The sequence below is a fragment of the Salvelinus namaycush genome, chromosome 13 (assembly GCF_016432855.1).
Source record: "Salvelinus namaycush isolate Seneca chromosome 13, SaNama_1.0, whole genome shotgun sequence".
NCBI lineage: Eukaryota > Metazoa > Chordata > Actinopteri > Salmoniformes > Salmonidae > Salvelinus > Salvelinus namaycush.
The window spans coordinates 45,651,683-45,677,143 of NC_052319.1; the positions used below are offsets into that span (position 1 = coordinate 45,651,683).

General features: G+C 41.6%; 2 protein-coding genes across 3 annotated transcripts; both read left to right on the top strand.

Moving 5' to 3' along the window:
- The first annotated feature begins 1,171 nt into the window (after positions 1-1,171).
- LOC120058558 lies at positions 1,172-9,406 on the top strand. 2 transcript variants are annotated; one of them, XM_039007339.1, is made up of 8 exons: positions 1,172-1,335; positions 1,736-1,849; positions 2,604-2,724; positions 6,061-6,221; positions 6,472-6,620; positions 6,737-6,896; positions 7,077-7,204; positions 7,566-9,406. In XM_039007339.1, the coding sequence occupies exons 2-8, from the start codon at positions 1,801-1,803 to the stop codon at positions 8,964-8,966; spliced, it is 2,169 nt and encodes a 722-aa protein (XP_038863267.1). In that variant the 5' UTR covers positions 1,172-1,335; positions 1,736-1,800; the 3' UTR covers positions 8,967-9,406. The 2 variants fall into 2 exon arrangements, with proteins under 2 accessions (XP_038863267.1, XP_038863268.1); XM_039007340.1 differs by lacking the exon at positions 1,736-1,849.
- Positions 9,407-9,529: 123 nt separating this feature from the next.
- Positions 9,530-20,218, top strand: crfb2 (cytokine receptor family member b2). The gene is made up of 8 exons (XM_039007341.1): positions 9,530-9,976; positions 11,031-11,183; positions 11,813-11,942; positions 12,724-12,902; positions 13,183-13,328; positions 13,539-13,704; positions 13,790-13,902; positions 19,124-20,218. The coding sequence occupies exons 2-8, from the start codon at positions 11,105-11,107 to the stop codon at positions 19,934-19,936; spliced, it is 1,626 nt and encodes a 541-aa protein (XP_038863269.1). The 5' UTR covers positions 9,530-9,976; positions 11,031-11,104; the 3' UTR covers positions 19,937-20,218.
- The last annotated feature ends 5,243 nt before the right edge of the window (positions 20,219-25,461 follow it).

A 25,461-nucleotide genomic window follows, 5' to 3' on the forward strand; every position in this document is an offset into this window, starting at 1 on the left:
CGTTAGGCTACGCCCTGGTGAAGTGTAGATCGTACCGTGAAATTCTTACTTACAAGCCCTTAATGAACAATGCCGTTTTCAGAAAATATAGTTAAGAAAATATTTACAAAATAAACTAACCCAGACTTCCTGGAGTGCCCTGTAAACGTGAAGGACATTGAGGTGACAAAAATCAGTGCGGTCAATCGAATCTCCTATGCAGAAGCGATGAACAGAATTGAGAAAACAAGTGATGCTAGTGAAGATGTGGTAGTGGACGCATCACAGTCTGTAGTAAATGTTTGCTGCCAGCCAAAATATAGCCTGTGCGTTAAAAAGTTGGATTTTGTGGCGTTCATTTCCACAGTTATAAACTGTGCGGCACAAGTCTCAAAGAAGTAAAAGAAACCTGGACATTATTGTGTTTGCGGCAGAAAGTTTTGGGGACTTAAGGATCTTATTTCTGAAGACCCGCCCTCCCAGGTTCCCCGTGAGCCTGTGTATGGATCATATGTTTTATTTTGTTAACAGAAAAGTTGTTTGATTTAGTTTATTTTTTGTTCTTTTTTTTTGTTCCATTTTGGGGAATCCTGTTTCCATCCCGCACAGCAGGTTGCCGGATGCACATTAAATTGTGCGATCGTCAATATACCATAGAAGAAGTCCATTCCACAGATAGAACATTGAGACAGATATTTCACCAGATGTATAAATGTACAGCATCCGCTTGGCGTTCAAACTCACTACCAAATATGGTAGTGAGAGGAAGCCCAGTGGCCGGTAGTGGTAGAAGACGGTAGAAGATTTTGGTCGACATTCTGCACATTTTCTCATCGATTAAACATTTTTATCTCAATACAGTTTTCTGTTCCCAAAACTAGAATATGTTATAAACAGAGTGGACTACATTTTGTAGACGTTAACCTTTGCCAAAGTTATAAAAAATCGCATTGTTTAGAAGGAACGCAAAGGCGAATTTAGTTATTGCACACGCGCACTTCACAGAGTAGGCGTTCCCTAACGTGAATATGCAGATATCTGCTAGAACGGACGAATAGGATCTCATCTCAATATGACTTATTTGTTTCCATTGCAAACGACAGGCTGTGGTCTATCTTGGTTTAGTTATACAATTTTTTTGTCATTTGGGAGCGTTCGACCGGGTTACAATGTGATTTCACGGAAACGAGTGACGTTTGGAAAACACGTGACTGAAAGAAACGAATAAATTACTAGTATTCACTGCACGGCCAGACTGTTTATGTGTTTACATGTCTATTTTTCTCTTCTGCTTTTACGCACAGGAGAAATATCACGTTCTTTGAAAGGGATTCATCAAGGAAGGCATGTCTTCAGGTAAAATTATTTATTAATGTCAGCATTTAGTTCGGATCAAGGAACAGTGTAGCGTAACGTTACCCCTTTACTAGCGAAGTCATTATTAGAAACACTAGACTTGGAAGACTACACAAATCTCTATCTTTTATATTATTCATTAAAATTGTTTGTTGTGTTTAATAATTTCAAGAGTTGCAGACTGGTTGTAGACAACATATTTATATAAACACATAACAGTAGCCTAAAGTAAGCATAGATTGAGTCAAGTATTGTTCACCTGTCCCAACATTAGATCATACAACCTGGTCGTTATATCAATAGACTTCAAACAAACCTCACAGTACTGCTCTACCTTTTCTTTTGTGTGAGTGGGATAACTTCATATTCACTTCTGTATTCAATATCTTTTGTTTTTCAGAACATTGACCAACAATGGACCAGTCCTCTATAGAATTGTTTAAAAGGTTTTAGGAATAAAAAGATATGAAACGTTTCCTTCTAACTATTTATTTGATGTTGCAGTGTTTTTATGGTAAGTTGTCCACTGCTATTATGGGTTTAAGAACAGGTTCCACGTAGCATTGTTTACTGCTGAGCAGTGTTGAGTTTCCCAAACTAGGGGTCAATTTGAAAATGAGGTTGCAAAAGAAAATTTGGGGTAGATTCTAGATGCGGTTGTAATTAACAGACCGGTTTCTGTTTTCTTCCTACAAATGTGGCTCTCTTTTTAACGTTTTAAGCTTAACAATATTATGATGCCGTTACTGAAAGATACGACTCGGGAACACTGTTTCCAGCTACTATGCCCACAAGCCATTAGAATAGCGTGGGCAAGACCAGGCACTAAATCAGACTGAGGGGGAAAGAACATTGTCAATGATGGTGTTATTTTCTACACAGAAGATCATACAACATTATTGCCTGGTGGTCTTCTGAACTTCTCAATACCTTTCTGATGCATTTCAGTCACTTCAAACCATACTGTCTTTTAGATTGAAATACTGTCAGACTGATTTGTAATAAACTGTCATAGTCAAATTAAGAAAGTAACCATTGGCCGTTGATTACATAACATGGTGGGGTTACTGGCAGCTAGGTAGAAGTTATTGATTTACTGTACCTTGGCTGGGATAAGATACTGAAGTCTCTAGTTGCTCTCACACATACACCCACAAACAGTCTGTGTCTGTGGGCAGTATAGTGGATTGTACTGACATACTGTATGCTATCTTCATTTATGAGTTTAATGATAATGACCCTCTCTGTATCCCCTTTTGCCATCCTAGCACTGTGTACCCTCCCTGCTCCAGTCAATGTTACCATCGATTCTCTCAACTTCCACCATGTTCTCCGCTGGATCCCTGGGCCAGGCACACCACCCAGGACCATGTACAAGATCTTTCGCAGGTTGTCACCTACACCCCCCCCCCCCTTCCCCCATATTAAATTATAGATTATAGTATCACCCATCATCATGATTTTGTTTGTGTTTATCATATTGGATAATTCTACTACTGCATTGTGGTTAAGGTTTATGGACTTTAGACAAATGATGGGGATCTGATTCCCATGACACTTGATATGACTGGGTTGTAACGTGTGTCAGACGTTAGGTGTAGTAATAATGATGATGCTATAATTACAGTTTTTTAAATCATAACTTTCCAATGAGTGTTTTAGTGAAAAGCAATGTCTTCTGTCAGAGCATTTAGTTTTTCACTTTGTGGAGATGAGCGCTGGTCTTAGAAATAAGCTTTTGAATTTTTCACCTTTGCGTGTGTATTGCAACATTTTAGTCTATTCAGAACAATTTGCCTATCTTACCAAGTGTGTTTGCACCCTCATAGTGTCTCAACTCCAGAGACAGTACTCTGCTATGCAGATCTTACCACTGAAAAAAAAAGGCCTGTGAATCTTTTTTAATGTCATTGTATTAGGATCCCCATTAGCTGACGCCAAAACGTTCGCTAATCTTCCTGGTGTCCAACACAGAACTAACAAGACATTACAAACAATTACAATTTACATTAAGACATTATTAAGATTTAACAAGTAGACATTACAGACAATTAACACACCTGGTACTGGCAGCAAGTTATTGATTTACTGTTCCTTGTTTGGGATACAGTGGCAAGCAATGTTCCCTCTAATTTTTCTCGGCACTGAGCGAATTTCAGGTCTGTTGAGCGCAAACTTGAACATTGTGAAAATTCTGTGCAACTTCCAGAGTGCGTTTACTGTGAACACTGAGGCTTTACCCGCTTTAAGTTAATTTTAACAGTAGCCAAGTAGGCTACTGTGGCTATTTGATCATAACGTAGGCCTACCAGAGTGGCCTACCATCAGAAACAATGGAGAAGATGCATCCCATAACATTTTAACATGGAAATAGCTGTTCTATCATTCAGCCTACAGTAGCAGCCAATGTGTGGTGTTCAATGTAGACCTACATTGAACATGAGACTTTTCTAAAAAACATGCAGGGCTTGACATGAACCTGTTTGTCCACTTGTCCTTCAGACAAGGAGGTGACTGAAAATGTTGCGTTGTTTGATGCAAGAAACCACTTCACAAAATAAAATACATTATTATTCCCATACAATTATTACAGAGAATAAGACAAATTATGCAGCCCTCTGCCTATTGGCTACTTAGCTTATTCAAGCATGTCTCAAAATACAACATTGCACCTTTAAGACAAAAAAAGCTCTTTACCTGACTCGCTTTTCAAAGAGGTCTAGAAATGTTGCGCACCCAGCTCACTCAGGTGCTTCGCTATATCACATTTGACATTGTCCGTAAGCTTGAGTTCATTTGCACACAAAAAATATCATACAATGATGGAAAGACCTGTGTGTTGCCCTTGTTAATGCAGACAGAAAAGAGCTCCAACTTCTTAATCACAGCCTCAATTTTGTCCGGCACATTGAATATAGTTGTGGAGAGTCCCTGTAATCCTAGATTCAGATCATTCAGGTGAGAAAGGCCTGTCGTGTGAGAAACTCGCCAGGCAAGCGGTCAGACAAGTGAAAATTATGGTTAGTATAGAACTGTAAGCTCGTCTCTCAATTTAAAAAAACGTGTCAATACTTTTCCCCTTGATAACCAGCGCCCTTCTGTATGTTGTAAAAGCTTTACATGGTCGCTGCCCATATCATTGCATAATGCAGAAAATACACGAGAATTCAGGGGCCTTGCTTTAACAAAGTTAACCATTTTCACTGTAGTGTCCAAAACGTCTTTCAAGCTGTCAGGCATTCCCTTGGCAGCAAGAGCCTCTCGGTGGATGCTGCAGTGTACCCAAGTGGCGTCGGGAGCAACTACTTGCACGCGCGTTACCACTCCACTGTCTCCCTGTCATGGCTTTTGCTCCATCAGTACAGATCCCAACACATCTTGACCACCAAAGTCCATTTGATGTCACAAATCTGTCCAGTACTTTAAAAATATAATCTCATGTTGTCCTGGTTTCCAGTGGTTTGCAGAAGAGGATGTCTTCCTTAATTGACCCCCCATAAGCGTAACGGACATATACAAGGAGCTGTGCCAGGCCCGCCACGTCTGTTGACTCATCCAGCTGTAACGCATAGAATTCACTGGCTTGTATGTGAAGCAGTAGTTGTTTGATGAAGGCATTGTCTGTATAGTTTTATCTGCCTTTTCCCCCAGCATTGTCCCAGCCCATATCTGCGGCAGCAGGAAGAATTAAGTCCTCCACAATAGTATGGGGCGTGCCTGTCCTAGCCACTCGGTAGCTCACCATATAAGACGCTTCTAGCCCCTTCTTATTAATGGTATCTGTTGCTTTTATACATGTCTTACTACTCCAAAGTCATCTTTATTCTTGCTCCAAAAACTCCCGTGGCTTATTTTTCAAATTGTCATGTTTCATTTCTAAATGTCTGCGCAAGAGTGAAGGTTTCCCGCGAGAGAGTAACGGTTAATGTGATTGGATGTTAATCATTTGACTAGGCTACCTGTATTTGACATTGTGTTGTTATTTCGCCAGATGGTTTATTTTATTTTTGGCAGTGAAACGAGGCTACTCAGGGGAGGGGGAAAAAACTCGCCCAAATGTATAGCCCCCGTTGGAAAATCTAAATGTGCTGTTTGATTATAATATTTTTGGTATTTAAAAAAAAAAATGTGAATCACATTTTTTATTTGGCGTACCCCCGACGGCATTGCGCGTACCCCAGTTTGGGAAAACCTGATATAGAAGATATCGCCGTAGTCTAAAGCCGGAATGAATGTAGACTGAATTATTTTGTTTTCTGCTATTTAACGAAAGACATTCCCTATTCCTAAACACCTCTTAACTAACTCATCAGTTAGCTTTTTGAAAGATAGCTTTTCGTCAATCCAGATACCCAGATATGTATAACCCTGGACATGATCAATGTGGGCATCATCCAATGTACATATGTATAAATCATCAGATACGTTTCCCAATATGGATAAATCACATTTCCAATCTTTTTGGAATATAATATATGCATAGATAAATACTCTTAAGCCATTATGGAACAGGAAAGACTACTAAACCAGTAATGTGGCAACACGCGCCACTCTGAGAAAGAATATATCTTGTTGAGGACTGAAGACCACATTGATTCAAAGTTGTAATTATTTGGAATCCAAATTAACTAACTGTATTTTGTCAATAAAGTAATTTAACTAGGTCTACTTTGTAATTTTATTCGCTACATTAAAAAATGTACCTCCTCATTTCTATCCTAACAGAGAAAACAACATGACCCTACAGCTACTACATCAAACCAACATGACAAATCAGAAGCTGGATCTGAAGCACCACAAAGAAGAACACAGATTGTGTGTTCAGGCTTCCCACGACCTCTTAGAGTCGCCCTTGGCCGGGATCACCTTCACCCCTTTCACACAGAGTACGTCTGCTGGTAATTCTGTCTTGCTAATAGGCGGATGACTATACTTCTGCTAGGGATTTTAACCAAGTGTTTGTGTGAGGGCCATTATTTACATTAGCCAAGTTAACATCACATAACACAATCTAGACATGTATTTGTGTGTCAATGTGTCTGTTATAATATGTTCTTGTAAAAAAAAAAAAAAAAAAAAAAAAAGGAAAGTATTTAATTGTGAAATGATGCTACTGTATCATTATATCTTCCACAGCTGTTATTGGTCCTCCAACATTGTCTTTGGATGGATGTGGCAATTGCCTGGTAATCAACATCACACTGCCTGAGATGGGAACCATTCAAAAGGTCTATGGGAGCACCGTATCCTTTCAGATCGACTGGAAGAGAGCAGGAGAGACTCAGGTGAAAACAACAATGCCTATTCTTTCCCTGTCTTCATTGTAGTGTCAAATTCTATTCAAATTATTTTTTTATTTTACAAATGATGACCATTTCATCTCAATCATATTCATTTTCAGTTCAAAGAGACCCGTACAAGTCATTTAAGTTATATGCTGGAGAACTTGAAGGTGGGTGCAGAGTACTGTGTGAGGGTGCATACGAAGATCACCACCAACAAGAAAACACAGCTTTCTGAGTGGAAGTGTGCTCACACCAGTATTGTGGAGCCTAACAGAGGTGAATATTGTCTATAGTTATGCTTCATCACTTTTACTATGCCAGATATTAGGTCATGTGTTACTATTTTACATATTGCATGGAACTCTTATGTTATCAGGATTATTCTGTTCCTTCAGTGCACCTTGGACAGGGGTCTAAAGATGACTTGTCTCCCCCCCCCCCCCCCCCCCCCCCCAGTCCCTGCTGTTGTAGCCGGGGTGTCGGTTCTCCTCATTGTGAGTGGAGCAGGCCTGATGGTTCTCATGTTTGTCCTGTTCTACACTGGGTTCCTGTGCAAGTTAAAGACCCGCCTGCCTAGATCACTGGTGAGAAATGGCTCTATCTTGTAGCTAACCACACCCTACACTCATTTGTTTCAATTCAATGTAAAGGGCTTTAGTGGCATGGGAAACATATGTTTACATTGTCAAACCCATCTCTCTCACAACTCTCTCACTGTTTGTCTGTGATATTATTTGTTTGGCTTTGCCGTTGGTCCAGGATGTGAATTTGTGGAGCTTAAGAAATGCAAAGCCAAAGTAAATTCCTGCAAAAGGCAAATAACATTAACGTCAACTCTTTCATGCCCTGTAGTCCACATAAAGTTAAATCAGCTTCAGGCAGTGACATCACTGTGCCTTTCTCTGTGTCTAACACAGCCTCTCTCTTCTCCCTCTCCCCATGCAGACTGCCCTGGTTGAGGGCTACCTAGTCATCCCAGAGAGAACAGTTCCTGACCTGGTCTCTATATCCTCTGAGCCAGAAAAACAAGGAAAGGCCCTCACATCAAAAGCACACCACAACAGAGAGAACTCAAACCGAGCAGGGGAGGAAGAGGAGGAGGAGGATGAAGAGGAGGAGGGAAACGGTGCGGTCTACATGGACCGCGACGTGGGGCTCTCCTTTGATAGCAGCTCCAGCACCACACAGTCCCAGGATGCATCAGGGGCCAATGTTGCCCTTCTTAACGGAGCAGGGCTTTCTGGGGGGTTGAGTTTTGAGGCAGCTGCTGAGGAGGAAGAGGAAGCTCCTGTGGTTGTGGTGGTGCTTGAAGGTCAGGGTCAGAGAGAAGTCAAAGGTGAACTAGCGAAGATCATTTCCAGTCTAGACGGAGACCAACCCAGACCTCTGGGACTTGTAGGGTTGGGTGGAGAGGAGGAGAAAGAGATGAGGGAGGTGGAGGAGGAGAAAGAGATGAGGGGTGAGACCTCTGGTAATGTCAATCTGTTCTCTGTGACTCTGGGGGCTTTAAAGAGGGAGGAGGAGGAGCATGAGAATGAGACAGATGTTTTATTAGGCTGTTCCAAACAGGAGCAGAAGCCTCTACTTCCCATAGACTCCTTACAGAGGACATTAGGACTAGACAGCATGGGATCACAGGGTGAAGAGGAGGAGGGGGGAAATGGTTACTACATGGACTGCGCCCCCAAGCTCTCCTCTAAAAGCAGCGCCGGCACCATACAGTCCCAGGATGCATCAGGGGCCAATGTGGCCCTTAACACAGTAGGGCATTCTGGGGGGTTGAGTTTTGAGGCAGCTGCTGAGGAGGAAGAGGAAGCTCCTGTGGGTGTGGTGGTGCTTGTAGGTCAGGGTCAGAGCGAGGTCAAAGGTGAACTAGTGAAGGTAATTTACAGCCAAGACAGAGATCAACCCAGACCTCTGGGACTTGTAGGGTTGGGTGGAGAGGAGGAGAAAGAGATGGAGGAGAAAGAGAGGGAGGAGACCACTATTAATATCAATCTGTTCTCTGTGACTCTGGAGGCTTTAAAGAGGGAGGATGAGAATGAGACGGATGTTTTATTAGGCTGTTCCAAACAGGAGCAGGAGCCTCTACTTTCCATAGACTCCTTACAGAGGACATTAGGACTAGACAGCATGGGATCACAGGGTGAGATACAGGAAGATACAGGCCGAGTACTGACACCGCCACAGACAGACTGCACACACAAATACTCAGAATATTCAGATAGACATGCTGTCAGCTGTACAAAGACATACTCTGACTGCCTGGTAACGCACACTGGCACTGTGCAGTCTCACAATGAGACAGAGGAGGAGGAAGACTTCTCAGGCTATATGGGACATTGATGTGTGCGTGCCATTTAGGCCTACAGTGTACGTGTCTTAGCCGATAATTGCACAGATATTCCACTTGGTTGAATATGCCTTCTATCACGTGCATTCCTTCCCAAATGTTGTCTTCTGTTGAGAAATGTGTATGTAAAACAAAGGTATTCACACTTTCCCGATCCTCACCCCAAAACTAATGACAGCCTAAACATGTCTCTAAGTGTTATCAGGATTCTGTTCATTCAGATACATTTGATTTTTTGAAATTATCTTTATCAAAAACGTTTGTATATTGTCCCATGTACTATTAATTTGTATTTTTTGTTTGTTATTTGGCGACATTAATGCAGTTCCACCCACCCCGACTTTGAATACCACTGATGTGTGTCAGTTTCATTTATTGTAATGTACGTGCAATTTCATGAAAGAAGAATTAGAGCTCAATAATCAAATCGTGACCCGGTTTTTGTGTGGAATGTGTGTCTTTTAGGCTATTGTTTCCAAAAGTTATTCTGTGGGAAATTCCTTGATACGTCGAGATTTATATGTCGTGTTAAAGTACACTGCTATCTAAAAAAACGAATTGCTTAGTGTGAAACAATGTCCCCCAGGTAAAGCCAATCTGTTCGTATAAAGATCTGTGGTTGGTTGCTCAACATTGTCGTCATTTCCAGTAGCAGCGTTGTTATGCCGCGTTCACAACAACTGGGAACTCGGGAAAAATACGAGGTCAAATTACGTCGTCGTTGATCTTCAGGTGGGAAAGTCTGATCTCTAGAAAGAGGCCCGAGTTCCCGATTTGGAATTCCGAGTTGGATGACCGTTAAATAATTTTCCCAGTCGTAACTCGTTTTTTAACGCATGTAAGTCGGATATTTCCGAGTTCCCAGTTGTTTTGAACGCGGCAAAAACCTTTGAATTTCTTCAAGCTGGCAGCAGTTGCGGAAAGCACCCCAATTGTGGCAGAGGACTGGCTCTTGTTTAACGTTCTGTTGCCAACCAGGCAGAAATGTGAACATCTCATATCGGTAGCTATGCTTTATTGTTATTGCATTATGCTTGTAGTTATCAAATGATATATACAGTTTGGCCTAGGCTTTGTTAGCGAGAAGCTAACGGAATCATGGCATTAGTGGAACCGACAGCGAACGTTAGCTAACTGTTGTTTTGCTAGCGGTTATCGTGTTTTGTTCTTACTATCTCCGTTGCACGCTTGTTTTGGTAATGTCGATGTAACTAGTTGGCAGGGGTGTAAAATTACTTTTTAAGTACTACTTATTTGCTTTACTATTTATATTTTTGACAACTTTTACTTCACTACATTCCTAAAGAAAATTATGTACTTTTTACTCCATACATTTAACCATAACACCCAAAAGTGCATGTTACATTTTGAATGCTTAGCAGGACAGGAAAATGGTCCAATTCACGCACTTAATAAAGCGAACATCTCTGGTCCTCCCGCCTGCCTCTGATCTGGCGGACTCACTAAACACATGCTTCGTTTGTAAATTATGTGCGAGTGTTCCCCTGACTATCCGTAAATAAAATAAAAAACTACATTTATGCGGTCTGGTTTGCTTAATATATGCAATTTGAAAAGATTTCTACTTCTGATACGGAAGTATATTTAAAGTCAAATACATTTAGACTTTTACTCAAGTATCCACCACTGCTAGTTGGCCACCCAAAACGAGAATTAGTGATATCAACTCGTTATGCCACATAGCTACACAAGTTCCCATTTACATTATCACAAAGAAGCAGATTTCTGTAAAAAAAAAAATATTTAAAAAAAATTATAAGGAAAAGAAACACATTCTGACACGACCCCGGTTGCAATAGCCTAATGTAGCTTACCAAATTAGTCCGTTTTTTCCCCTTTTATCTTTCCAAAATTCCAGCACAATGTTGTTTTGAGTTGTGTGAAAACAAGTGCTCCTCAAATGATGAACCCCCAGACCCCTCAACACCCCCTGAACACTGTTAAACAGTACATCTGCAACTCAATCACCTGATCCTTTGAACCAACTAAACAAACACCACACGCAAAGAGACCATGTCGCCTATCTGTCCTTTCAGCTAGAAGAGGATGGACATGAGAGCTGCTGCACAGTGGAGTCAAGGTGGAGGATGTAAGAGTCAGCTTGATTGACATGACCACTGAGTGTTGTGGCAATGGTGTCATGACTCCAGTGATATGGATGGTCACCTGGTTACTACAGGCACATTCAGGTGAGACATTTTTGCATAGCTTGTCCCCCCCCTCTGCATCTTGTACAATATATTTTCCTCAGTAACGTTACAGCTTCATAATTGCAGTCATCATTACTGTATTTCTGAGGGGTAATACTTAAAGTAACAGTCCAGTGTGATTTCTTTGAAATAATGACCTATAATTAGTTACAATATGAGTGAAATAGACTTTTTTTTTTTTAGATGGAAAACAAATTAAATATGTTAAAAAGAAGCTTTCCTGTGTTTGAATGGTGTGGCCGTACCCCAACAACAAAATGGTGTGGGTGTAGGCCTATACTTTAAGTTACTTTTATCAATAAGGCCTGAGTGGGTGTGGTATATTTAAGCAATATGGCTAAGGACTGTTCTTACACACGACACGAAGTGGAGTGCCTGGATACAACCCTTAGCCGTGGTATATTGGCCATATATCACAGACCCCCCCCCCCCATGATGCCTTACTGCTATTAAAAATGGATTACCAACGTAATTAGAGCAGTAAACAAGTGATTGTGTGTCATAGTATGCCGTGGTATACGGTCTGATATACCACGGGTTTTCAGCCAATCAGCATCCAGGACAAAAACGACACCCTAAATGTAACGTATCTTCCTCTTCTTTCTCAGTTATGTGTGATCTGCCTGCTCCAGTCAATGTGACTCTCTCCTCCAGACATTTTGTCCACCAGCTGAGGTGGGATCCAGGCCCTGGGTCCCCCAGGGGCGTGTACTACCGCGTGATGGTTCGCTCTGACAGGTATATGTGTGTATGACGTAGTTGTGTCATTCTGTATGAGTATCTCTCTCTCTTTCATCCTCTCAGTTGAATAGGCCAAAACTGCCTTCCCTTGATGTGTTTGCTCTTTGAATGATTCAGTACTGTAATCACAACATATTGTTAGATTCTGGGTTAAACTTGGAACATTGTTATATTCAGAAGTATCTTATTTAAAGAGTGATAGCGACTGGTTTTTACATCAGAAGTTAATGGTTATCTGTAGGAGCCAGATGGCTTTGGAATGTGTTGGGTGGACAGGAGGAAGTCACGGGATTGCTATAGGGGATACGGGTGGTGATCTGAGGATTAGGCAAATGAAGGGTTGAGGTCAGGTCAGATCCCCTTAAGGGAGAAATTATGGTTTATTACTTTGTCTTCCCGTCAAACCATAATAGATGTAAGGATTGGCGAGAAGGAGTGCATCTAAATTGGAGTGTATATACTTGTGTTGGTGGAAACATGTTTTGTCTAATGCAGTTGTATTGACCCTCTGGGAAGAATAAACTTGGTTCAGCTTTCATTTTGTCCGTTGAGTTTTTTTAGTCTTGAGAATTAGAACCGAACAATATCATACACCTAGATGAAGATAGACTTGTCAGAACATGACTTGGGAGTGTCTTCTTGTATTTTAGCTCAATGATACACACACACCATACTAACTACTGTGTAACGTTAGGCCAACTAGCAAACAAATAAGTTAGTCTTGAACTTCTCTCTCTGTCTATCATTACCGCTCTCTTTTTTCCCTCATTTAAATTAGGGGTGTCCAGTCTTGGGAGGTGGTGGCTGGTTGTGAGCACGTGGAGTCCCCACTGGTGTGTAACCTGACTAAAGCATTCTCAAGCCACAGTCGCACCTACTACAACCATGTGTACGCTGTGTCTGGGAACCAAGTCTCACCCCCGGCCAACCAAAGCGGCTTTAAACCCATCGCTGACAGTGAGTGTCAGCGTTTCCTCAGTCACGCCAAAGGAGAGCAGGCCAGTGCTTATCAGGGTTGTGGGGGGAAGGAGGGTACCAGGGAATGGAGTTTGTAAGGTTAATGTTAAAATACTTTGGAGTTGTGTTCAGGAGCACTAGCTTGTCAAATACAACCACAAGTAGGCTGACACGTTCTTCATTTTAAAAACATGTTCTCCCCTGTTGGAGAGACTTTTTAAAAACAGCTCGGTTGAACAGCAGCCACTAAGTGCTGTTTGTCCCTCTGTGTGTCCTGTAGCCCTCCTGGATTCGCCCGTGGTGAGTGTTAAGGCCTGTGGCAGCACTCTGTGTGTGGACCTGAGGCCTCCTGTGGACGGCCTGTGGGATGTCTACAACAGGTTCCACTACAGTTTAAGCATCAGCAGCAGCAGACATGGAGCTACGGTGAGGACAGGAAGAGCCAAAAATGCCTAAGGGTTGGAGCTATATGGGTCAATTTGAAATTGAGTGACAGATTCACACACAGTATAACATCATGACTGCATCATCAGAGACGCTTTACTATTGCATGGCATGTTCTCGTTTCAGTGCTGAATAACTCTGTGTATTCAAGCCATGATGCATTGGTTTGATTGGTTTCTGTTGTGTGTCCAGTACTCTGAGAAGATAGCTTCTCTGAAAGAAAAGATTCTAGAGAACCTGGCTCCAGGCAGAGAGTACTGTGTCTCCGTCAGAATAATAGATAGCGAGGGGAGACGCAACAAGAACTCATCCTACAGCCAACCACACTGTGCCGTAACTGCTGCCAACTACAACGCAGGTACAGTGTGTGTGTGTGTGTGTGTGTGTGTGTGTGTGTGTACATATGTGGTCTTTGTGTTCTGACTGCCTATCTCTCTCCACAGACACAGAGATCTCAGTGGTTTTGTGTTTGCTCGTGTTGTCTGGGCTGTTTACTACTACCCTATTGTTCCGCACTGGATTCATCTGTCTGAGACAACACCTTCCAGAAGTACTGGTAAGCTATAGACTGATACAGATAGATCTATTATAGCCCTGGTTTCAATCAATCAATAACATGTATTTTATAAAGCCCTTTTAACATCAGCAGTTGTGCTTCACAGATACCTAGCCTAAAACCCCAAAGAGAAAGCAATGCAGAAGCACAGAAACTAGGAAAAACACCCTAGAAGTTGGAATACTCGATCAGAAGGGGTCTGGGACTAGCCTCCAGAGTGGCGCAGCGGTCTAAGGCACTACATCACAGTGCTAGAGGCGTCACTACAGACCCGGGTTCGATCCCAGGCTGTGACGCAGCCAGCCGAGACCAGAAGACCCATGAGGCACTGACTGAAGAGTGTTGGGTTTCTCGTAGCATAAAGTCACGTCACAAATCTTAGCTCATGCTAAAATGTCAACAGGAGACTCAGACAGTGGAGACTGACAGCCCTGCACAATTATTTTTTTTAAATCTTCAACATAGAAATGCTACTATAAATAACCCATGATTCACCAAACTATATTTTGAAAGGGGAAGCAAAGTACTTTAAGCACGTTTTACTTTTAGTCCACTAACCGAAAATAATTGTATGGATTTTTTCCGATTAATAATGTAAAATTAACAACTGTACAGAAAGATTCATGTGTAGGATAAATTACAGAGGAGGAATTTCTTGACGCAATTAAAGCCTTTAAGTCCGGGAAAACTCCAGGGTTGGATGGCATACCAGTGGAAGTACACTAAACTTTTGATGTATTCAGAAGACCATGATTAGCATGTTTTAACCACTTCTATAGAAATGGTAGATTACCAGATACTCAACAAGAAGGTCTAATTTTCATTATTACTGAAACAGGACCCAAGTGGTAAATATAAAGATCTGGTCCATTTAAAAAAAAATGGAGGCCCCTTACATGTCAGTGTTCTAGCAAAATGTATAGCGCATAGAATTAAAAAGGTATTGTTGGATATTATTCATCCTAATCTGACAGGTTTTTTACATGGACGATACATTGGAGATAATATAAGACAATTATTGGAAACATTAGAACACTATAAAAAAAATCTGGAAAACCAGGCCTGATATTCATAGCTGAGTTGGAAAAGGATTTTGATAAAGTACGACTGGAATTTATATATAAATGCCTGAAATATTAACATTTTGGAGAATCTCTTAGAAAATGGGTTAAAGTTATGTATAGTAAACCTAGGTGTAAAATAGTAAATAATGGCTACTTCTCAGAAAGTATTAAACTGTCAAGAGGAGTAAAACAAGGTTGCCCACTATCGGCATATCTATTTATTATGGCCATAGCAATGTTAGCTATTAATATCAGATCCAACAATAATATCAAAGGGTTAGAAATCCAATGCTTAAAAACAAAGGTGTCATTGTACGCTGATGATTCATGTTTTCTTTTAAGACCACAATTAGAATCTCTCCACGGCCTCATAGAGGATCTAGATACTTTTTCTAATCTCTCTGGATACAACCAAATTATGATTAATGTACTATATTACATATAGAATCACACACAAAAAAAACTTTTACATTACCGTGTAGTTTACCAATGAAATGGTCTGACGGTGATGTAGACATATTTGGTACACATATCCCGAAAGAGAGAAATTATCTTACTACAATACATTTTAATAGAAAGTTAGCAAAAATAGACGATTTTGCTACCTTGGAAAGGAAAATAACTGTCTCTGTGGAAAAATCACCTTGATTAACTCTTCAGTCATGTCCCAGTTGCCCTATTTGCTTATGGCCTTGCCTACATAGCGACCAGTTTTTTTTTTTTATATGAGCAAAAAATATTCAATTTTATTTGAAATGGCAAGCCAGACAAAATTAAGCGGGATTATTTATATAATGAAGATGAATTCGGAGGGCAGAAATTATTCAATATTAAAGCATTAGACCTTTCACTAAAGGCTTCAGTCATACAAGCGTTATACTTAAATCCGGACAAGTTCTCTAGCAAATTAGTAAGAATGTCTCACCCCATGTTCAAGAATGGCCTTTTTACTTTTAATTCAGATTACAAACTCACTTTCGGATATTTGAAAATGAAATAATCTCCATAGTATAGCTATTTTTAAAACAAGCCATAGAAAGTTGGTTGCAATTTCAGTTTAATCGACCAGAAAAGATAGAACATATAATTCAGCAGATATTGTGGTTAAATTCAAATATAGATTTAAAAAAAAAAAAAAAAAAAAACATTACCAAAAAAAGTATCATCTTTATAAATTATATCATAAATATGACTGGTGGAGTTATGTCACACATGCAGTTTACAGAAATATATGGAAATGTCAGCTCTACCCAAAATTACAATCAACTAATTGCAGCAAAACAACGGCGGATTCAAAACTTCGAATTTTTCTATTTAAATTATTATACAACATTTGATACATTTTATTTGGTCCATATGTAGATTGTTTTTGGTCGCAGGTCCAGGAATGGTTGGAGAAGTGCAACATTTACCTGGAGCGAACTCAGCAGTTAGCTCTACTGGGTGATTTGAAAAGTCAGTCAGTCGATTAATAATATAATAATACTTTTAGCTAAAATGTTTATCTTTAATTTACAATCTGTAGAAACTATGAGAATAGAAAGGTTCAAAACTTTTGTGAAACATCACAGCACAGTTGAAACATATATGGCAAATAGAAATCACAACTGGATGGTGTTCAGAAATAGATGGGAGGGGTTGAGGGGAGCTGAAGGATGGGATTAGAAACAACAATGTAAAATATACTGTGTCCGTGTATAGAAATTCAGAACTTTTGTGAAAGATAACAGCACAGTTGAAAAATATGGCAAAATAGAAATAAAACTGGATGGACTTCAGAGATAGATGGGTTCATGGTAGCTGAAGGATGGGATTTAAAAACAAAACACAAGATAACTATTGTAAAATATGTTGTGTCAAGTAAAATGTATAAGGTGGAAGTAGAAGCCGAAGTGTTGTTGTTCATTAGTTTACTCCAATTAGAGGAGGAGTGGTAAAGTTAGGGGGAAATAATAAAGGTAAATATATATACAGTACCAGTCCAAAGTTAGGACACACCTACTCATTCAAGGGTTTTTCTTTATTTTTACTATTTTCTACATTGCAGAATAGTAGTGAAGACATCAAAACTATGAAATAACACATGTATTCATGTAGTAACCCAAAAAAGTTTTACACAAATCCAAATATATTGGAGATTCGTCAAAGTAGCCACCCTTTGCCTTGATGACAGCTTTGCACACTCTTGGCATTCTCTCAACCAGCTTCATGAGGTAGTTATCTGGAATGTATTTCAATTAACAGGTGTGCCTTGTTAAGTTCATTTTAGGAATTTCTTTCCTTATAAATGCGGTTTGACCCAATCAGTTGTGTTGTGACAAGATAGGGGTGGTATACCAAATAGGGCAATCTTCAGTATAAGGCCAAGTTCATATTATGGCAAGAACAGCTCAAATAAGTAAAGAGAAACGACAGTCCATCATTACTTTAAGACAATCCGGAGAATTTCAAGAACTTTTAAAGTTTTAAAGTGCAGTCGCAAAAACCATCAAGCACTATGAAACTGGCTCTCATGAGGACCGCCACGGGAAAGGAAGAACCAGTTACCTCTGCTGCAGAGGATAAGTTCATTAGAGTTACCAGCCTCAGAAATTGCAGCCCAAATAAATGCTTTACAGAGTTCAAGTAACAAACACATCTCAACATCAACTGTTCAGAGGAGACTGCGTGAATCAGGCCTTAATGGTCAAATTGCTGCAAAGAAACCACTACTAAAGGACACCAATAATAAGAGACTTGCTTGTGGCCAAGAAACACGAGCAATGGACATTAGCCTGGTGGAAATCTGTCCATTAGTCTGAGTCCTGATTTTTGGTTCCAACCGCCGTATCTTTGTGAGATGCAGAGTAGGTGAACGGATGAACCCCGCATGTGTGGTTCCCACCGTGAAGCATGGAGGAGGAGGTGTAATGCTGTGGGGGTGCTTTGCTGGTGACACTGTGATTTATTTGGAATTCAAGGCACACTTAACCAGCATGGCTACCACATCATTCTGCAGCGATACGCCATCCGATCTGGTTTTCCCTTAGTGGGACTATCATTTGTTTTTCAGCAGGACAATGACCCAAAACATACCTCCAGGTTGTGTAAGGGCTATTTGACCAATAAGGAGAGTGATGGCGTGCTGGATCAGATGACCTGGCCTCCACAATCACCAGACCTCAACCCAGTTGAGATGGTTTGGGATGAGTTGGATCGCAGAGTGAAGGAAAAACAGCCAACAAGTGCTCAGCATATGTGAGAATTCCTTCAAGACTGTTGGAAAATCATTCCAGGTGAAGCTGGTTGAGAGAATGCCAAGAGTGTGCAAAGGGTGGCTACTTTGAAGAATCTAAAATATATTTTGATTTGTTTAACACTTTTTTTTTGGTTACTACATGATTCCTTTTGTGTTATTTCATAGTGTTGATGTCTTCATTATTATTCTACATTGTAGAAAATAGTCAAAATAAAGAAAAACCCTTGAATGAGTAGGCGTCCAAACTTTTGACTGGTACTCTATATGGTTACAAAAGAAATATATAGGGGGATTGGAAGTGATGCAGACAATTACATTGACGGAAGCTACAATCTGTCGGCACTGTTAAAGCTGATCTACACCCTAACAAAAATAAAGACAGCCCTGCACAACGCTGGAAAGAGCTGCAGGTCACACACACGCATACACCCCCCCACTGTGATACATGTGATTGTGCTGTGATCACAAAGACTGAAACGGCTCCGTGTTTACCAGATAGCTGCAGCCCCAGGCTCCTGAAACCAACATGGTTCAAACAAAAACCCCCTCTTCTTTCTCTCTCATAGTCTCTTTATCGAATACTTTGTATACGGTGCATTCGGAAAGCATTCAGACCCCTTGACTTTTTCCACATTTTGTTACGTTACAGCAGTATTCTAAAGTTTATTAAATAAAACATTTCCCTCAGCAATCTACACACAATACCCCATAATGACAAAGCAAAAACAAGTTATTAAACATTTTTGCAAATGTATATAATAAAAAATGTAAAAAACAAAACGGTCTGTTGATTGACTGTTTTGTTTTTATCAACGTATTTCATTTTTAAAACATTTCGGTAGCCGTGGTCTTATTCTGTGAAACGTGTCTGACTACCCACCTCCTAACCTCACAGATGAACTCTATCTCTTCTCTGCAGAGCTCAATACAACACCGCGAGGAGAACCTACATCCAGTGCCCTATAATGAGGAACCATTTCCCTCAGTGCATCTAGTGCCACCATCGCCCCCTTCAGGAAGCACTGGGAAGGACAGCGAGAGTGAGGAAGAAAGTGAGGCAGAGACAGAGCGAAGCAGTGGGGGAGGACAAGGGTACAAGACACGAGGGATCACTGCTGGTCTGACCTCTCATAACCCCCTCTCTTCCTCCTCTTCCTCTAGAACAGAGATGTTCCTACACCCCTATCTAAGCACCCTCTCTCCGGCATATCCCACTGCCACATCCACAGACACTCAGACCACCGCTGAGACACAGCCCAACCGCCCTCACTTTCCTCTCTTCATAACCAGCGACCAACAGCCTGAATCTCTGCTCAGACCTGACGGCCTCTCAATGTCCCTATCAAACAACCAGCCACTGCCTAGACCCTTACAAACCAGTCAGCTTACAGAGCCAGCTCAATGTGCCTCACGGGGACAGGACTTGAGCTTGAGTCTCTCCTCAGAGAGAGACACAGGGAATGCAGAGGGATTACATCCGGAGGAGGAGGAGAGCTGCCTGGATATCAACCTGCTGTCTGTAACCCTAGGTAGTAGACATGAGGAGACGAAGAGGCAGAGAGAGATGGTGGAACCAGAACACCTCTCTCTGGGGGAGCCCCCTGAGCCCACCACTCCCTTCCTGCCCTCTGACACCAAGTTTCGGGCCACAGAGCCTGCCATAACACAGACGTACACAGCTACGTCTGAGGAAGAGGAAGATGAGGAGTATTCTGGTTACATGAGGCGATGAGAGAAGTAATTGCTTGCACAATTAACCAACTATCCATTCCATTTTTTTTGCCAGGAGTTTTTTTAATTTGTTAATGAAACCCCATATGGTGCTGACTAGTGGACATTGTGTACTCTTCTGGCATAAATATCAGGCTTCCCAAGGTAGCCTGAAGTGGCTTCCTAGTCCTTCTTCCTTTTTGTTATTTACCTTTATTTAACTAGGCAAGTCGGTTAAGAACAAATTCTTATTTACAATGACCGTCTACCGGGGAACAATGGGTTAACTGCCTTGTTCAGGGGCAGAACGACAGATTTTTACCTTGTCAGCTCGGGGATTCGATCCAGCAACCTTTCGGTTACTAGTCCAACGCTCTAACCACTAGGCTACCTGCCGCCCCTTTATCTGCATTAGGTGAAAATAACTGTTTATCTCTCCACTATATTGCTTTGACTTTTCTTGTATTTTCAGACCAGTTCAAATTTAAAAGAGAAGAGCCAATGTATTTGCCTGACTGCCCAGACTCCTTGCTCCGGCCATATGCTACGCTACGCCCACGGACGTTCGTTTGTTCTCCGCAATGAGTCTGAATCCGAGTACCTCCCCGATGATTTCTAGAATGTAAACACACTCTAGCCGTTCTGATTGGTCCCAGAAACTGATGGATTGGACCAGAGCCGGAACACACATGGATAAAGCTGCGTTTAGAAAATGTGTCATTGGCTTTGATACTCTGATTGGTTAGAGATGATCCAATCGCTGATGACTTTGTTTTGTACAACACCCCTCCTTTTGATGTCACCACCAATGATTTAATTGATGTCAGTTTCAGACTGAAGTATGTATCGAACGACAGAACATCGGAAGTATTTAGTTTGAGTCCTCGGCCAACCAATAGTATTGAATATGGACTATACTAAATTATTGCAGTTTTTAAAGTATTTAGAATGATGTTTTTTTACATCATTAAATTGTTAAAGTACATATTACCTCAGCGGGGTTCTCAAGTTGCTAACTTGAATGTGAGAGCCATTATCAAAAGTTACATTAGGTTTACAAGTACTTTGGAGTTATACTGTATTATCGATGTTCACAGACGGCATTAGTACTACTGGCTAATGCTAACGGGCAAACGTCAAGGGCATCACTGAACAAGCTATACAATACAGTATTCTGTACTTATTCACAAGTTTAAGGTCAACATACTTTTTAGTGTTTATGCGATCATCGTAGTAGTACTTGCTTTTTGCTATACTGTAAGAAACACTGTTACATATTCAGGAAAAAGTAATCATTTTGAAGTGTGTATTATACAAATTTTGCAATCGACGTTTATCGGTAAAATAAATGTAATATTTGTCAACGCCAATTTTTTTTTCTGGATCTTAGACTTTTTTTATCCTTATTAATTTTGTATGTAATAAAATATTTTTCTACCATCTTAACATTTGTTTTATCGTTTGTTATAAACACAGTTAAGAAACTATTCAGTACAACAGAAGTTTCATGTTCCTGACATATGTACACTGTATCCTTCAAACCACAGAAACACAACTAATACAGTATACACTTCCAATATTACATCAAAATGGACAGCAAATAAATACACTGAGTGTACAAAACATTAGGAACACCTTCCTAATATAGAGTTGCACCCCTCAGAACAGCCTCAATTTGTCGGTGCATGGACTCCACAAAGTGTCTAAGGCGTTCCACAGGGATCCTGGCCCATGTTGACTCCAATGCTTCCCACAGTTGTCAAGTTGGCTGGATGTCCTTTCGGTGGTCGGCCATTCTTGATACACACAGGAAACTGTTGAGCGTGGAAAAACCCAGCAGTGTTGCAGTTCTTGACACACTCAAACCTTGCACCTACTACCATACTCCATTCAAGGGCACTTAAATATTTTGTCTTGCCCATTCACCCCCTGAATGGCACACACACAATTTGTCTCAAGGCTTAAAAATCCTTCATTAACATATCTCCTCCCCTTCATCTACACTGATTGAAGTGGATTTAACAAGTGACATCAATAGGAGATCATAGCTTTAATCTGGATTCACCTGGTCAGTGTATGTCATGGAAAGAGCAGCTTCCGTTATCTACAGTATCTTATCTTCATTCTTTGTATTCTCTGAAACCTAATTTTCATTACATGTTTGATTTGTGTATTATCTCTGGTACTAATATTTTGCTCTACTGTAATATTTCTCTCTGGCTGTCCTGTTTAATACCCGTCTCTCTGGCTGTCCTGTTTAATACCCGTCTCTCTGGCTTTCCTGTTTAATACCTGTCTCTCTGGCTGTCCTGTTTAATACCTGTCTCTCTGGCTTTCCTGTTTAATACCTGTCTCTCTGGCTGTCCTGTTTAATACCTGTCTCTCTGGCTGTCCTGTTTAATACCTGTCTCTCTGGCTGTCCTGTTTAATACCTGTCTCTCTGGCTTTCCTGTTTAATACCTGTCTCTCTGGCTGTCCTGTTTAATACCTGTCTCTCTGGCTTTCCTGTTTAATACCTGTCTCTCTGGCTGTCCTGTTTAATACCTGTCTCTCTGGCTGTCCTGTTTAATACCTGTCTCTCTGGCTGTCCTGTTTAATACCTGTCTCTCTGGCTGTCCTGTTTAATACCTGTCTCTCTGGCTTTCCTGTTTAATACCTGTCTCTGGCTGTCCTGTTTAATACCTGTCTCTGGCTGTCCTGTTTAAATCCTGTCTCTCTGGCTGTCCTGTTTAATACCCGTCTCTCTGGCTGTCCTGTTTAATACCCGTCTCTCTGGCTTTCCTGTTTAATACCTGTCTCTCTGGCTGTCCTGTTTAATATCTGTCTCTCTGGCTGTCCTGTTTAATACCTGTCTCTGGCTGTCCTGTTTAATACCCGTCTCTCTGGCTTTCCTGTTTAATACCCGTCTCTCTGGCTTTCCTGTTTAATACCCGTCTCTCTGGCTGCTGTCCTGTTTAATATCCGTCTCTCTGGCTGGTGTCCTGTTTAATACCCGTCTCTCTGGCTGGTGTCCTGTTTAATACCCACCTCTCTGGTTTTCCTGTTTAATACCTGTCTCTATGGCTGGTGTCCTGTTTAATACCTGTCTCTCTGGCTGTCCTGTTTAATACATGTCTCTCTGGCTGTCCTGTTTAATACCTGTCTCTCTGGCTGTCCTGTTTAATACCTGTCTCTCTGGCTGTCCTGTTTAATACCTGTCTCTCTGGCTGTCCTGTTTAATACCTGTCTCTGGCTGTCCTGTTTAATACCTGTCTCTCTGGCTGTCCTGTTTAATACCTGTCTCTCTGGCTGTCCTGTTTAATACCTGTCTCTCTGGCTTTCCTGTTTAATGCCTGTCTCTCCGGCTGTCCTGTTTAATACCTGTCTCTCTGGCTTTCCTGTTTAACACCCGTCTCTCTGGCTGGTGTCCTATTTTTAATACCCGTCTCTCTGGCTGCTGTCCTGTTTAATACCCGTCTCTCTGGCTGCTGTCCTGTTTAATACCCGTCTCTCTGGCTGCTGTCCTGTTTTTAATACCCGTCTCTCTGGCTGCTGTCCTGTTTAATACCTGTCTCTCTGGCTTTCCTGTTTAATACCTGTCTCTCTGGCTGGTGTCCTGTTTAATACCTGTCTCTCTGGCTGTCCTGTTTAATATCTGTCTCTCTGGCTGTCCTGTTTAATACCTGTCTCTGGCTGTCCTGTTTAATACCTGTCTCTCTGGCTTTCCTGTTTAATACCCGTCTCTCTGGCTTTCCTGTTTAATACCCGTCTCTCTGGCTGCTGTCCTGTTTAATATCCGTCTCTCTGGCTGGTGTCCTGTTTAATACCCGTCTCTCTGGCTGGTGTCCTGTTTAATACCCACCTCTCTGGTTTTCCTGTTTAATACCTGTCTCTATGGCTGGTGTCCTGTTTAATACCTGTCTCTATGGCTGTCCTGTTTAATACATGTCTCTCTGGCTGTCCTGTTTAATACCTGTCTCTCTGGCTGTCCTGTTTAATACCTGTCTCTCTGGCTGTCCTGTTTAATACCTGTCTCTCTGGCTGTCCTGTTTAATACCTGTCTCTGGCTGTCCTGTTTAATACCTGTCTCTCTGGCTGTCCTGTTTAATACCTGTCTCTCTGGCTGTCCTGTTTAATACCTGTCTCTCTGGCTTTCCTGTTTAATGCCTGTCTCTCTGGCTGTCCTGTTTAATACCTGTCTCTCTGGCTTTCCTGTTTAACACCCGTCTCTCTGGCTGGTGTCCTATTTTTAATACCCGTCTCTCTGGCTGCTGTCCTGTTTAATACCCGTCTCTCTGGCTGCTGTCCTGTTTAATACCCGTCTCTCTGGCTGCTGTCCTGTTTTTAATACCCGTCTCTCTGGCTGCTGTCCTGTTTAATACCTGTCTCTCTGGCTTTCCTGTTTAATACCTGTCTCTCTGGCTGGTGTCCTGTTTAATACCTGTCTCTCTGGCTTTCCTGTTTAATACCCGTCTCTCTGGCTGGTGTCCTGTTTAATACCTGTCTCTCTGGCTTTCCTGTTTAATACCCGTCTCTCTGGCTGGTGTCCTGTTTAATACCTGTCTCTCTGGCTTTCCTGTTTAATACCCGTCTCTCTGGCTGGTGTCCTGTTTAATACCCGTCTCTCTGGCTGGTGTCCTGTTTAATACCCGTCTCTCTGGCTGGTGTCCTGTTTTTAATACCCATCTCTCTGGCTGGTGTCCTGTTTAATACCCGTCTCTCTGGCTGGTGTCCTGTTTAATACCTGTCTCTCTGGCTGTGCTGTTTAATACCCGTCTCTCTGGCTGTCCTGTTTAATACCCGTCTCTCTGGCTGTCCTGTTTAATGCCTGTCTCTCTGGCTATCCTGTTTAATACCCGTCTCTCTGGCTGGTGTCCTGTTTTTAATACCCGTCTCTCTGGCTGGTGTCCTGTTTAATACCCGTCTCTCTGGCTGTCCAGTTTAATACCTGTCTCTCTGGCTGCTGTCCTGTTTAATACCTGTCTCTCTGGCTGCTGTCCTGTTTAATACCCGTCTCTCTGGCTGGTGTCCTGTTTAATACCCGTCTCTCTGGCTGGTGTCCTGTTTAATACCCGTCTCTCTGGCTGCTGTCCTGTTTAATACCCGTCTCTCTGGCTGGTGTCCTGTTTAATACCCGTCTCTCTGGCTGTCCTGTTTAATACCTGTCTCTCTGGCTTTCCTGTTTAACACCCGTCTCTCTGGCTGGTGTCCTGTTTAATACCCGTCTCTCTGGCTGCTGTCCTGTTTAATACCCGTCTCTCTGGCTGCTGTCCTGTTTAATACCCGTCGCTCTGGCTGCTGTCCTGTTTAATACCCGTCTCTCTGGCTGTCCTGTTTAATACCTGTCTCTCTGGCTTTCCTGTTTAATACCTGTCTCTCTGGCTGTCCTGTTTAATATCTGTCTCTCTGGCTTTCCTGTTTAATACCTGTCTCTCTGGCTGTCCTGTTTAATACCTGTCTCTCTGGCTGTCCTGTTTAATACCTGTCTCTCTGGCTTTCCTGTTTAATACCTGTCTCTCTGGCTTTCCTGTTTAATACCCGTCTCTCTGGCTTTCCTGTTTAATACCC